The 15,435-nt window shown below is 43.1% G+C and overlaps 1 protein-coding gene across 1 annotated transcript in view; it reads left to right on the top strand.

The window, feature by feature from the left end:
• The window catches only part of DRC8 (dynein regulatory complex subunit 8), a 31,360-nt gene extending 24,066 nt beyond the window's left edge, over positions 1–7,294 (top strand). The window contains exons 4-7 of the mRNA XM_080389160.1: positions 3,879–3,958; positions 5,833–5,875; positions 5,976–6,042; positions 7,038–7,294. Of these exons, the coding sequence (XP_080245286.1) occupies positions 3,879–3,958; positions 5,833–5,875; positions 5,976–6,042; positions 7,038–7,153 (306 nt within the window). The 3' untranslated portion in view covers positions 7,154–7,294. The remainder of the gene's footprint in view (positions 1–3,878; positions 3,959–5,832; positions 5,876–5,975; positions 6,043–7,037) is intronic.
• The last annotated feature ends 8,141 nt before the right edge of the window (positions 7,295–15,435 follow it).

A 15,435-nucleotide genomic window follows, 5' to 3' on the forward strand; every position in this document is an offset into this window, starting at 1 on the left:
CATAAAACTTGCAAGAGTTATTCTCCTGGTTATATACAGGGCTAAGGAACTTGGTTACATTTCTCCACCATTTTTTCCTGCGCTGTCTTTGTCTCCTTACCTCATGCTTGTAATAGAAAGGATGGTGTGTTGGTGCCTTGGCAGGGTATGGTTAATAAATTGGGCAAAGAAGTAGGAAAAATACTTCGCATTCTTTTTGCAAACTGATATGCTGCCTTAAGGAATGGAAGATACTGGGGCTGAGAGGTGGAGGAAGGATTTTTCTTTTTCATGTATAGGTCAGGATACTGGGAATTGATCTCGCTTAGTCTTTTCTCCTTGTCCCCAACAAAAATCTGGATGGTTGCAGTAGTAGTCTCTACTCAATAGGCTTGTCTGGTCTCTTGTAGATCAAAATTTAGTGTGAGAAATCTTGTGCTGTCTTGTGAAAATGACGCAGCTGCTTCAGCTGAGGAAGTTCAGAGAACCATCAGAGGAGAGAGATCTTTTAACACGATACTGCAATCTGTCTGCTCTGGTTCTGTACTCTCAGTACCAGATTGTCCCAGCTCCTACTGACAAACAAGACAAAATGGAAAGAGAATTTAAGGTGCTTAATACAGATGATATTTATCCTGGCCCACAGAGATTTTTGTTTGCAGCAAATGGACAGTGCAATTGTCTCAAGATATAGAATGGAGAAAAGAAAGGGGATGCTTTGGTCATCCCCTCGCCCCAGTGCAGGGGAACCAGGAGTGTTCACGGCCTGCCTCCCCCACCCAAAGAGATTGGAGTTTCTATTCCCCCCGCCCCCCCATTTTCAGCATACATAACAAAGTACAATGCAATGCAGCTATGAGGCAGAAGATTCTTGAGATACGACAGTATAACATGCATGCAATTGTTAATTATAAGGGTATTAAATTAAAGTACTAAATGTATCTTAATTTATGTAAGATACTATTATCAGTGACTATGGTAATACCATTTTATCTTAATCTAGATAAAGTAAAAATTGTCTCTGTTGGCCGGTTTGTAGCCAAGCTATTTCTTTAGTATTTTTGCCCTTTGTAAGCTGTGATTAATTTCTGTTTCTCATACTTGTGTCTCTCAGTCATCCCATCTTGCTATTAGGCTTATTGTAGCTAAACTAGCATATGTTGCCCTCAAATTATTTGTATTGCCAAATCAGCATTCATATGATTATTTTGTCTCTAAAAATTATCAGATATTGTTTCCTATATTGCCTTATGCTAAATGCTGTACTTACTATCATATCTTTAGGCCTACTTAAAAAATTAAGATTAAATGATAAGCCTAGAGAAGGTGAAAACTAATCTGAGGGTTACTACAACGCTTACAGTTTGAAATCCCAGGTTCGGTGCACTGCTCTGCCACAGATCTCCTGGATAACTCTGGACAATGGTTTTATTTCTCTGTGACTCAAGTCCCCAAATGTTACGTGGGCAATAATAGTATGGCTGTGAGAGCAGAGATACGAAACATAACAGGTGCTATAACACAGTGGTTATGTGAGCTGTGGATCTACCCAAAGGAAAGAAACTGAGCAAAACTCAGGGAGTCTGAACAAGCAAATACTGTTATTGTCACAGTCACTGTGAAAAGAGGGGAAATTACAGAGTAAGGAAAACATCGATAGGAAATGAGGTGTTGAACAGGAGTAAGCATGAGGAAGGGTAAGAGGATACGTACACCTGCAAATCCAAATACTTACTGATTTAAGCAAGGTTAATATCTTCAAATAATTCACATATCTATCCAATGTTAGAAATAGGACTAATTGTAACAGTTCAAGATATTGCTGGGCCTGTAGAGCCACTGAAATGGAAGCTGTTCTTTCCAGCTCAGAGGAAGCTGAAGTTGCTCATCACCTCCCAGGGCTAGGTCCATTGTCAGGAAGGACACGTTTCTTCTGCAGACTGCTTTCTGAAGGTGAAATACAAACAGCACACCAACAGAAAGAGGCAAATCTGCGTGAGATTTGTCAGTGAGGGCTGATACTTTCATAGGTATTTGTTATGTTGAGCTCTGAAGTGGTCATTGCTGATGAGTTCTTCTGGTGTGAAAAGTGGGATGGCCTTCAACTGTTTGGATGAGCAGGTCTAATGGTTTTGTGCTCTTAAACATTGTTTATATAACTTGCGACCTTCATGGGTGTTCTGGGTCCTTGATTTTGGTTGTTCTGCTTAATATAAGACACATCTCTCTCCTTCAGATAAATAGCTGCCATATTTCTTTTTCTGTCTCCATGGACTTCTGACCTAAAACTAGTTGAAGCACAGATGTTCCCTAAAACGTCCTGTGTACTTACACATCTCAATATTTGCGATGCATGGAATAGTTCAGTGTATTGTCTGTTAATGTCACTGGAAAAAAGTTCAGTTTTGCCAGGTATTTTTTTATGTCTTTTCAATCAATCAAGCAGTAAACCAAATGATTCCATAATGGTAAAAGGTACTATTTGATTTAGCGTGAAGCATGCAACGGCTTCATTTCCTTGCTAAATATCCCTTCTGCTAGGCTCACCAAACAGAAGGGGAAAAGTGCCTTTTCAAGCCAATTTCCACACTGAAGCAGCAGGAGGTGGTGCCTTCTTCCTTCTTCTAGCAACCAAACCCCTTCAAGAGTACTGGAAAAGAGCAGGCAGCAGCTCTCCGGTTAAGCAACTGGATGTATCAGGCCTCACCCCAGCTCTGACCCAGCTCCCAGGAGGATTTCTTACTTCGTCTTTTCCTGGCTCAGTTAGGAGGTTTCAAATCGGTGCCTGATTGTTCTTTCAGTCTGAGCTGTGTCTTGGAGAGCCTAGCAAGGTGTCACTGCTGCCACATGAGACCACAAGGCATGCATCCAGTTTCAATGCAGACAGGCACAGGCTAGCTCCATCAAGAGGGCTCCTTGGGAGTAAAACTTGAAATTTTCACAGGGGAACGCACCCTGATGATAGGCAGCAGTTTTTACCACGTTGCTCATCTCTTGTGGAAGTACAGGAATGCAGTGGGAATGCTGCTAGAAGTCCCCGATGTTTTGGGACTAATCGTGTTAGTTTATTTGGGAGGCAAAGGGAAGCTTTTCTTTGTGTAGCGTTTTATGAGCTGTCCTATGACTGTTTCAGACTGCCCTGACTCAGTCTGCCTGCCTCGCTGGTCTTTCCCCTGACAATGCTCTTTGGCTATGAAACATGTGGAGGCAACAAATTCCATCCTTGAGGTGTACTAGGCTGGGGCTATGTCCAAACTAGCACATTAAATATGCCCAGAAACATCCCTGGGTGTCGAAGCCAGCTGGCACACAGCAGCTCATGTCTACCCTGGCGAATGTTTTATGTGGAGTGGCTGCCCAAAGCAGCCTGCTGGGGAAAAGTCCCCAAGGTCCTAGCCAGGCCTGGTGACTGCTGGGGGCAGTGTTAGGTGACACAGGCCAAAATCATGTCAAGGAACGTGCTAATGGTTTGCTGTTATGGGTGGTCACATCACGCTGCCTGGGAATGTGCCAGGTTCTGCTAGACTTTACTAGTATGAACGCAGTCTGAATGTTTAAACCTCTGCTGAGTGGCTGTGGGAGATAAGATCAGTTACCAGGCGTCCCGTTCCCTTGCGTGAATGGTTTCCAAGCACAAGAGGGCAACATTGGCTTGTTGAAAGTGTCTATAATAGCAGGTCTGTATTTTGCCTGGGATATTATTTCTTCCTTGATTTTCTTCCTATTCAATCACAATCATTTCACACAGATGTTATGGTGCCATGTGATACTAAAAGCCTGATAGAAATATTCAAAGTCTAACTCCGTAATGTTAATGCAGGAACCACCCCAGTTTTCTGGTTTTCATATTAGTCTGCTAATGAGTCATATAACCTGCCATACTTAAGTTTTATTTTTAGGTAGAAGAAGAAGAACCAACCGGATACATTCATCTGGAAAAATTTCTTCCAGTGATGACAAAAGTACTACTCGACAGAAGGTAATGGAAAGTGGATTTTTCTGCGTCTGTAGTTTATTCCAGATTGACAGGGTGGATTCAGAATAAATACATCTACAGTCATTTTATGTAACTGGAAGGAGTACAGGGGGTTTTTTTTGTTATTTAAACTCAGATTACATTAGTTTGATAGATTTTGTTTTGAAATTACTTCACCTACACAGAATTATGTTGTACAGATGATATAAATAATACTAGCTTATAATCATGAATTATGATAATGTGTAGCTTTTTTATTTTTAATACGAATCAGAATTAACTTGCTATTCAACATGTTTTGTGCGTCTCTAAAATATTTTATATGCAAATTAAGGTCATAACCATTACTTTCTCTGAACATATGAGTTACAGTTACTGAGAACCACAGTCTGTTACAGTGTGTTTTTAATAAGTTGTATAAATCAGCTTCATATTCATGTCTCAAAGTGGCTGCCAGGTACAGTTGAATGTATACAACTAGCACCCTAAATGCCTCCTGATCTAATAGAAGCCTAGAACAAAAACACTGTTTATTTTTGCTGTTCATATTAAAAGGTACATAGAAATGTTTGCATGTACACAGCAACCTGTGCTATTTTGGTATTTTGCACTAAAAGCAAGATTAATTATAAGGAATTTGTCTTTTGTTTTAAAGACGGTAGGCAAGGGTTTTGGGAGGCTCAGTCTTGTCCAATACTGAGAAGTTGTTTTGTGCACAGAGGGTGGGAAGGTGTTCGGTACATGAAATAGCTATAGGATTTCCCAAAACTGTCTGGCAGCGCCCAGAGGCTGCGGGGTCCAACGTGGGGCTGTGTTTGAGAGCCTTTGTGCCCCTGCCTGGACACGAACCAGCCATCAGTGTTGGGGTTTCTGCTGTGCCGGTGCAAGTGTGCTGCATTCTCAGGTTCCTGCGCCTTCCCCTTCTCTGGCCTTCTTGGCACATTTCTGGCTCCACACTGATGATCACAAAATGATCCCTGGCTGCTCTGGTCTCTCTGCTCCTCCTCCACACCCTCTCCACACAAACACACACACACACACACACATAAAAACCTCACACACTTTCCCCAGGCTACTGCAGGCTTGTCAAGACCCACTTTATCTTTTGGGCACTATGTCCATAGTTCACTTGTCCAAGGGCACATGAGATTTAGATCATAAAAACAAGGCCTCTTCTTAGCACATTTGATTTTTAGATAATAAAAGAGCGAGGCGGGTCTGGACGAAACAATCAAGCAGTTAGAATCTCCTTGCCTTCAGTGTCTTCTCTTTAGTATTTTCGGGGGTTGGTGAGAGTCTGCTGGGATATGGAAGGTTTCCATTGCTGCACAGGGCTTCCTTTCCAGCTCTGAAGTCAGGCACACATGCACGCACACACGTGCTCGGTTCTGCCATCTCTCTGAAATTGTTAGTGACAAACCTTTTCTTTGGTAGCTACCAGCCTCCTTCGCTCATCATCAGATCATTAGGCTGTCAGAGTCCCACTAGGTGATCTGTTGGCTGTTGTCTGGCATATCTGGACAGAACTTTGTTGGGGTTTCTTTTGGCCACCTTCTTTTCAGTGCATTGTCTTACGTGGAATGATTCAGCTATTACCGATTCCTGCTGACCCACTCAGCCAGCTCAGACATGCAGAAGCCATTCATCTGGCTCTTTAGCACAAGGAAAATTAAACAGGAGTACAATAAAAGACATAAGAGGTAACGATATGGACAGTTCCAAAAAGTCAAGGTGGAGTTAAATGTTTGATAGACAAACTTGGTAAATTCTCATAGAAAATATGTTTTTCCTTTCATTTGGTGCTCATATTTTATTTTTTCAGAGTAGTACAGCAGCCTGACAAACAGTGACTTAACTTTCTGATTCAATGGTTTCAGCTACCGGCCTATTCCAGAAGATGTTCTTCTACATGCGTTTGAGGTCTGTAACTAAATATTCAAGTACTGAATTGCTGGAAAGAAGTTGCTGATTCTTGATTCAGGATGGTTAAACCCACAAGTTTTATTCTTTTTCTTTAAAGGCTTTGGATGAGAACAAATGTGGATATATTACTAAGGAGAAGCTGGTCAAATATTTGACTGAAGAAGGTAACATGACTTTTGTAATATCAGTATTTAAGTAAATAAACATTACATGTGTACATGGCAGCTTGAGGTCCTCATTCTGCATGCCAAAACTTGCGGGAGTAGATACATTCTCTTCAAAAAATACCGTTGCTGTGATGACTGGCTGCAGACTACATCATTTCACTGGTGAATAATGCAGGGAAAGAACATTTATCTGCTTGCTTGCAGACTTTATGAGATAGAGATTATTATTATTAAGAGTCATAATTCAATCTTGTGCGGTGTTTTATGATTCTGTGCACATCTCTGTGCTTTGTAAGGATGTGACTCTTTTTTTCTGTCCTCCTGAAAACTGTATTTTAGATTTCCAGATGTTTCAAGTAGTTTCAGTGCTTATTTGTTCCTACATTATCTTGATCTTAATTCTAGTGCTGCATGCAAACAAAGAGATTCCAAGAGCAGATTTAAGTTGTATATCATGTAATCCTCAGTATCCCTTGATGAGCCTGCTTTTCTTGCACGGCTGACTCATGCCTGCCTGCCTGAAGTACAAAATGATGTGCAGGCTTTGCGCAAGACCTACCCTCAGATGGGAACCGTGTTCTCAAAGACGGATGAAATAGGCCATCAGCAGCTTTGAAGCTCCTAAAAGAGAAAAACCAGAAGCCTTTTATGATGTAAATATGAGTGCAGGGATAGCCAAATGAGAGATAATAATTCTAACGTACACATTAGAAGAATTCATTCTGACAAAAATGGTTGTTTCGAAATCCCTGTGGCAGAGAGGAACAGGCTGTTTTGGAGTCTGTGGACCAGAAGGCGATCAGAAGATCCAGCTCGCTTGGTGTGGCAGGGCTTACACTGGCAAGAGTGAAGGAATTGGATCCTTAGTATTTCTCCTTTTCTCCTCTGTGTGAGGACCAAAAGGAGATCCTTGTGAGGGAACAGAGGTGTAATCTGCCAGCCCTGAAAAGAATACTTACTGAGACAAAGCGTTATTCTCTGCTGTCTTTCAGGTGAGCCCTTCACTCAGGAAGAAATGGAGGACATGCTCTCCACGGCTCTAGATCCAGAAACAAATACTGTTCGCTACAGAGACTACATTTCAGTGATGACAGTAGATGAAACTTAAAATCTTCCCCTTCAGCGTTGGAGATGCCTTTTGGTAACGGCAGTGTAGCTTGGCAGTTAGTTGGAATATGTATTTTAAAGTATAACAAAGCTCAGGTTGTGACTTTGTGCTTATAATTAAAATAAAATCTGTGTAGCTATATTTCCTTGCGTTCTGTATACATGTTGAAATATATTCACACCTGAAAAAAGAGCTCTTGACAGAAATACTGTGTAAGGTCTGGGAAAGAAATCATGGAATTTGGTTTGAAAATAACAGGAAAAATGATGTTAATGGAGTCAAGAAATGACTTTACAATTGCATCTGAAAAAACTAATGGAAAGTGAAAACTGTGAAAGCGGGTCATAAGCAGGTGAGTATTTTAAGATGACCAAAATCACAAAGGCATTCTACTAAGATAAAGCTTTTATATTTAAATGTAATCCCTCTTTGTGTTCAACTAATAAGGCACCAGGTAGGTTACTCCTTTTGAAATAATATAATAGATCAAATAAACTTTCTACAATTTCTAGTTTTTGTCAAACACTTGTGTTTTGTTTATCATAGGCAATTAAACTGGCCCAGTTTGTTCCATTTTGTGTTACTCCTCCACTGGGACAATGTATTTTGCTCCCATTTTAAACATGCAGGTAACACTCAAACCATTGTTGTAGTCAAATTTGCAACCAAAGTAATCCTTGAGAACATTTCTGTTTCTGTAGGCAATAAACAGTCCCCTTTCATAACCAGTTTGAAAGTTGGGAGCGTAAACGGTTCAAAACTTAGGATCATAGGAGTAGAATTTGGGTTTTGTAAACTGATGAAGCACCATTTTTTTAAAATATGTTAGTGTGGAATATGTGTCTCAACCACCTGTGCTAGAAGTCCACCACAGACCTGATTGCTCTTCTCATTTCTAGCTTCAACATTTTCTTGTCTGTTACTGTACTGTTGTCCTTTGAGTTCACGTTCTTTCCCTTGGATTCTTACCTTGTACATCATCTTCTAACAAGTGACCAGTGGTTGCCCTCAGCTGATGAGGTCTCAGCAGGTAGGAGAAGATTCTGTGGTCTGGTCCTCAAAGGCACCATCTTGCAATTCGCGCTCCACACCTTCCACCCCATTTCTGTTTTTCTACTCCCTGTCAAGTTTGTTTTCCTCCTGTGCAGTGTCCTGCCACTCCTCTGTCTTAACTCCGTATCCCAGCTCTGTGTCATCAACAGACTTCATCGGCTGATGAAATCTGGGTAAGTGACACACAGAGGCATTGATTGCCTTACCCCCTGTCATGCCCTTCTAGTGGCAGAGCTGAGAACAGAGCCCAAGGCTCCTCATGTCACGTCTTTTGCTCTCCCCATTTCTTTCACTGGAGCTGGAAGCTCGGAGGAGCTGTTTTCATACCGAGCCTCAAGGGAGCTGTCTCGCAAAGAAGAGATTAGCACGAATCTAAACGTGGTGATGGAAGCAAAAGCAATCTGGGAGAGACCTATTAAAAAATTCTCTTTCTGCTCTAACCCAAGCTGTCTGTCACTGATACTTTCTTAAATGGTAAGGCAACAAAATGTTAATGCAGGTAAACAACATTTGCCCAGTTCTAAGCTAGGTTTCCACCTGGGACCCACTGTTGCATTGGTCCCAAGACCCTGCAGTGCACTCTCGTTAACACATTTACTGTGTATTTCATCTCTTTGTCAGTAAGAATGAAAAAACCGGTAATCATTAGTGTTATAATGCATGATGATACAGGTTTTTGAAGATTAAAGCAAGAGCAGCAAAGGCCAATTAAGAAAATAAATTTTTTATTAGCCTTCTTCAGTCACTCTTTGGAAGCTGGAATTATTTTCCCTAGAAATAATAATCCTTCTTCCATTGGATAGACAGTATGTTTTACTGGATTTCTGACACAGCTGGCGTGAATACAAGTTTCATTCATATTCTGCAGTCTTGGAGCCACTGTCAGCCTCATCTTGGATGTCAGCAGGAAGATGCTGATACCAGGAAATCATTCCAGAGTTTGCAGTGCTCCAGAGAGAGCACAATTTGTTCCTAGTGGTGCTACCCCAGAGGCCACCTCAGCTGCTGCTGTATCAATCAGGACACCCAGGTACCACAGTTACGATGCATAGTGCAGATAGGATCTTAACATGTATCCTTTGATGATACAGATACTATTTTTTATCCCACAGTCCTCAAATGTAAGGGTATTTGGGCAAGTGAAAATGGGGTTGTGCCTGAATTTATCACACAGCAACGCCTCCAGCCCCATCTTCTTTATACCTGTCCCCAAGAAAGATTTGTGGGAACAGAACAGATAAAAGCAAGTCCTCACTTTGAGCATAAGCAACCAAATTCCATTGCCTAGCAAGTTTCCAAAAGGGGGGCGAAGGGAGTGTCCCGAACAAATCTCAGCCCCTGTAGGATGCGGAAAGCTGCGTGCTCCCTGCCAGCTGGGCTCGTGCAGCGGTGCTCCGAGCATCTTGTGGGGCAGCTGCCCCGGCAGCAGCTGAGCGGTGCCCTACACACTGCTCTGGTGCCCTACACGCTGCTCCGGTGCCCTTGTCTGGCACCGCTTGCCAGCCCGTGCCGTGCCCACCTGTCTCCCTGTGGTGCTGGGGGGCTGCACAAGGGACCTCTGTGACGCTCCCTGGGATGGGCTCTCTGAGTGCCCTGCGTCACTGTGCTCCCTGCGGGTGAGCGGGGTCCTGCACCCCAGGGGAAGAGGGAGGAGAGGGGGTTTAGGGAACCATTTTGCCATAACTAAAAAAAACCCTTTTAGCTTCTAAATTGGAATGGAAAAATACATTATCCTCTTCACTCAGGTGGACAGATCAAACTGCTGAGTGGTCCTGAGCTGTCTCTTGCTACATGCCTCTCCTTGCTGGCTGTTTTGCCTCTACCCTCAAGATCAGGAACCCAGATAAGGGAGCAGATCATCGCACCAGGAAGCCTCTAGGGAGGAACCAGCCTGGCACCTGGACTACATCCACACAGGGAAGCAGAGCCAAGGCTTTGAAGAAACTGGGGAAGTCAGAGGGGTTTTGACCTAGCTGAAGGAGGGAGAGGGAAGGGAACTCATTACCCAGATGTAAAAAAGAAAACAGAAAAGAAAAAGAAGAAATCAAAGAAGCAAACCCTGGAAACCATCTACAAATACAACTGAATCAGCAGGCTGTTTACATCACTGCTGCGCGTTGTAGGCTGGACAAGACTTCACTTGTTTAAAACTTTCAGTAGGTTCAGCTGTGCCAGGGCATATCTGGTATGTGGTGGAGACCTTCTCCTCAGTGCTATCGATACTGTGGAGGAGTTCTTCCAGCTGCTGACTTTGTGTTTGGCAGCCCTGCTGCTTGTATTCAAGGTACCGCATCGCTTTTTATGTTTTCCTCATCAGCTTTGGGGTTGCTTCTCCAGAACACTTTTCTGCCTGGTAGTGACAGTCTCGTATACATTCGCACCTGAAGGCTTCAACACTTCCCTGTTGCTGCATGTGCCACCGTGGTATTTACAGTCCGTTCACACTCCCTATGGACTGGGCAGAAACAGGAGTTGCTGCGGCCACCAAAGGGCTATGGGCACTGCGGGAAGGGGACTGGGCTGTCCACCAGTGCACCTCCACCCACGTTTCCCAGAGGTAAGAGCCTGCAAAATGTTAAGGCTCTTACCTCTGTTCAGGCAAGAAGAACTTGCAATGTTTTCCCTCCTTTGTCTTGTTTGACTCTGTCTTTTCTCCTGGTTCTCTTACACCTCATTTCATTAAGCCAGTTGCGTGCTGGCCTGCGAGGGTTGAAAATGCCAGAGAGTTTTGCTCTGCCCCATGTTGCTGCCCATGACAGGGTGGCGTTTATCACCTGATCTAGACTTGCCACCACTGAAATCAGCCCTGGAAAAACTCATCACAGATATCGGGAGGATCCCAGGCCTTCGGTTTCAGGGGGAAGTGGCTGAGGATGCTGGAGTTCAGCCGGGGCTGGGATGGGGACGAGGAGCTATGATTTCTTTAAATCCTGTCATCTGCTGTTACCGTTGTTGAAAAGGGGGAGCGTAGTCTCGACAGCAAGGCACCAGGTTGGCAGGCAGGTTTCATTCTAGACTTTGTGAGAGGTATTGAGAAAGTCGTATAATCTCTCCCTAGCTGAACCTTCCACCTATAAAGTCAAAGTAATTACAAGGAATAGGAGACGGAGGGTATCTGTCTTGCCTGTCGGACGTTTTGTATTCCTGGCTCTGATGTTTGCACAGTGTCTGGTACTATGATGTTCTGATAAAAATCAGTGCCTACAGACCTCCCTGTCACATAATTAATAAATTTCTCAGCCTTCAAGTCTCTTGTTCCAGACCGTACCTTCAGGTCGCAGCTTCTAAGCAGGTTGGTCTGCAGCAAGGCTGTTTGTTTTCCACAGAACCCAGCTCTGCTTCACAGTGTCTCACTCCGTGATAAGTCTGATTGTAAAACTATTGAAACATCTGGTCTTATTGTTGGAGGGTTGTTTTGGGGGGGCAGGTCAGTACTAGGCATGGGGATGATGCTGATTTAAAAGCTAAATAAAGATGTAGGTTGAAACAAAGCAGATTCTCCTGTTTAACTGATTTTGAATCCCTGGGGCTACTATTTGGCTTAGCATAGTTCTGAAAGCCAAGAAAATGTTATTCATTATGCTCAAAAGACTGATCACAGCGTTTATATCCTGGGGCCCAAATCCTGAAGTCCTTATTCAGGCAGAACTCCCATTGACTTCAAAGGCAGTTCTGTCTGCAGAAGAGCTGCAGGAAGAGCGATGCGCTGGCTCACGGGGCGTTCATTGTAAAAACCTTTTAGTCTCTTTAAATGAAGCCTCATCTCTGGTAGAGCTGACAGAGATGTGTGCAACCAGCATGCAACTTGTGGCACTGAAACGACCGAAAATGTAACCCCATGTGAGTAGGTAGTTCATTTTGTCTCCAGTAATGCAAGCAAGCAAGATTCAGCAAGCGTGAGCAGACGGAACTTTTCCATGTTGTTTGGAGTACAAAAAGCAGAAATCTAGGGTGTTACTGCATGGAGGGTTAAAATTACCTCTTCCTGCCGTTATCCTGGAAACACTGCAGCCTTAAAAACACAACACATGTTGCTTCTGTGATTACATATGCTAACCTGATTCCTTTTATCCTGGGCTCTGTTCCTTTTAGAAGCCCTTTTCCAACAAGCTTGGCTGTTGCAGATCCCTGCCTGAATGATAGCATAGAAAGAAACAGTGTGAAATAAGATGCGTCATGTAGAGCAAAGCCTTTGAATATTTGTGGCCAACAGGAGTCTCTTTCCCACCAAGGTAACAGCGTCCTTCGGTGCAGAACAGGTCCTAAGCTTTGCTTTGCGGTGTGCAGCCATGCCTTTTCCTGGACACCAGCCTAGGGATTACCATAACCGGAGTGGAGTTCTCAGGTTTTCCAGAGGGGTGATTTTGGAGCTGACAATATAAGAATTTGAAGCTCTCCATGTGAGGTCTTCCACACGTGCAAGTTACCTAAGCTGTACGCATGACAAGAGTTCAGGTTTTACAGTGATGGAATACTAGGGATGTGGTATGGTCCAGATGGAAGCTAGTAACAAAGGCTGAAATTTAGCTTCATTTTAATTTATAGTAACACAGCCAATTAAAAATCAGTAGTTCAACTTTAAGGACCACTTTGTTGAAATACTTGCCTGGTGAGGTTGCACTGATTATCGCACAGACAAAACTAAAATAAAACCCCCAGAACGTAGTGAGTTTTCATGTGGTGTTAAGTTGTTGTTAAGTTGTTGCCTTGAGAAGCGATGCCATTCCCCAGAGCTCCCCCAGACAGAGAGATGCCTTCAAATTCAACTCCAGCTTGATGGAAAGCAGAGAACCTTTCTCTAGTTCTTTGGGCTTCATCAAAGTTGCAGAGATTCGTGGTTAAGCTAAGTACAATGTTTTACCAGCAACTGCTGAGATCAGTAGGGGAGAACTTCCTGGAGAAATTGTGTAGTGGGGAAAAGACCACTTTAAATACAGGGGCCTTGAGTTAACCTGTTCCCGGAAAGAAAGGAAGGAAGGAAGGAAAACAGAAAAGAAAGACAAAGAAAGAAAAAAAAAAAAAAGAAGAAGGAAAGGAAGAAAGTAAGTAAGAGAACAGGAGAAAGAGAAAGGAAGAAAGGAAGGAAGAGAAAGAAAAAGAAGGAAAGAAAGAAAGAAAAAAAAAGAAGAAAAACTAAAGGAAGGAAGAGAAAGAAAGAGAAAAGAAAGGAAGGAAGGAAGAAAGATAAAGAAAAGGAAAGGAAGGAAGAAAGAAAAAAAGGAAAGAAAATGAAAGAAGAAAGAAAGAGGAAGGAAGAGAAAGAAAGAAAAGGAAGGAAGGAAGAAGAAAAATAAAAAGAAGAAAGGAAGAAAGGAAGGAAGAGAAAGGAAGAAAGGAAGCAAGAAAGAGAGAAAAAAGAAAAAAAGAAAAGAAAGGAAGGAAGGAAGAAAGACAAGAAAGAAAGAGAATAAAGGAAAGAAAGAAGAGAGAGAAGGAAGAAGAGCTCCATGGCCTTATCAGAACTACAGTTAGTTGACTTTCAGGGGACATGAGCAGACACATCAGCTGCTCAGGGTAGCTGTTCCTCAGTTTACAGAGGCTGGCCTGAGTCTGAGGTCCAGCTGTTTGAGCCTGGTGTGTTCCCATCAGAAGCCTCAGCCAGCACTCCTCACCCGGGGGCACGGCGGGGGCTGCTCTCCACCTTTGCCTTGCAGCAGCCGTACAAAGCTCAAATGGGCAATAGTCTGTCTTCTGAAAACCCCCACCTATCTAATCTAAGAACACCTATGATAAAACGCAGGGAGGACACACAATAAAACCAGTTACCTACTTTTTTAATAGTTAATTTGTTTAATTACAGTGTTTTAGAATTTATATAAGCAAGCTCTGTAGCTCCTTTGCCAAGACAAGTTTCTTTTTGACATCACACCAAAGTACATATCCTGAAAGCATCTGTAAAAATGCACTGGAAACAGAGGTAAAAGGAACTGTTGAAACTATGTAAGCTTTGTTTTTACACCAATGTGAAGAAAGTTTTTTCCTCTTCATTTCCTATTGGCAACGTGTTGTTGGGCTTTCAAGAAGATGTTCTCATGGAAATGCTGTGGCTCCGTGGGGTAGAACTGAATGGCCACAAAGAAAGGGGGCATGTGGAAACGTGCCCTTTGCATTTTCTCATGTAAAGGACTGAAACTTTTAATTTCCATCTTCCAAGCCACAAAGGGATGCAATGTCTTTTGGCAAAGCAGTATAATACAAGATGCACTTGTTGGTGAGGTCTCTGCTTTCCTCTTCAAAAATGTCCCACTTTTCCGGTGTAACACTGTGGATTAGTTGGAGTAGGGTATCTTTCCCAGGAACTTCCTCTTTAAAACAGGTAAATGAACACCAGGGACAGTATCAGACAGTGCAGAGCTTAAAAAAAAAAAAAAAAAAAAAAAAAAAGAATAAGAGAAATCCCATCATATGAACCTTGCTGCTTCTCTAATTGCCAAGGGCGTGTTCTGTCTGGCAGAGATGATTTGCAACACCCGCTGAGAGGATGAGCTCCCACAGGCAGAGGGGAATCATGATAACTCTTCTTTTGGATGGGATGGCAGAATTTTAACAAGGGATTCCCACAAGCCCCATAAGCTCTCTCTGCAGCATCCTTCTTTCAGAACCTGACTACGTGGTGTTGAGGGGAAAGGACCGTTTAAATGTTCCGAGAGCGTATATATGTCTATACCCACATTCCCTAACTGTGAAAGAACGCAGGTGCTTGGTACGCTGTGCTAGCTAGCCTTGGGTAGCCAGAAACCATTGCTCCCACGGGAGGCAACGTTGCTGGCAGCATACGGCCATGAAATGATGGCTCTTCTGCTGTTTTCCCAGGATAACACAGAAGCTGAACATCCCTGCGCATCCCTGCCCATTCTCACTGGGGTAGCAAAGACTTTACGGTGATGCAGCCGTCAGGGGAGATGATGGATGATAAACTGCAGGCATTGGGGGCAAACACAGAAGAAGGAAAAATGACCTGCACGTAGGCATGTTGAACCCAAACACCCTTTACATGCCAGGTTCACACCCGAGATTTCTGATGTCAGTCATGCTCTGTGCTGTTATATGCTTACGAATGGGTGAGCTCAGGAAAAACATTTACATTCAGGGAACAATTCTTCATGCACAGATTGAAATGGGAAATAAAGTCCCATTCAGTCACCAGGACTTCCCAAACAGGGTCCCTACAAAACGGGAAGAAGCAACACCTGCATTCAAAGACCAGGATGCACAGAGGAGCAGTGGCC

The sequence above is a fragment of the Falco punctatus genome, assembly GCF_963210335.1.
Source record: "Falco punctatus genome assembly, chromosome: 5".
Taxonomy (NCBI): domain Eukaryota; kingdom Metazoa; phylum Chordata; class Aves; order Falconiformes; family Falconidae; genus Falco; species Falco punctatus.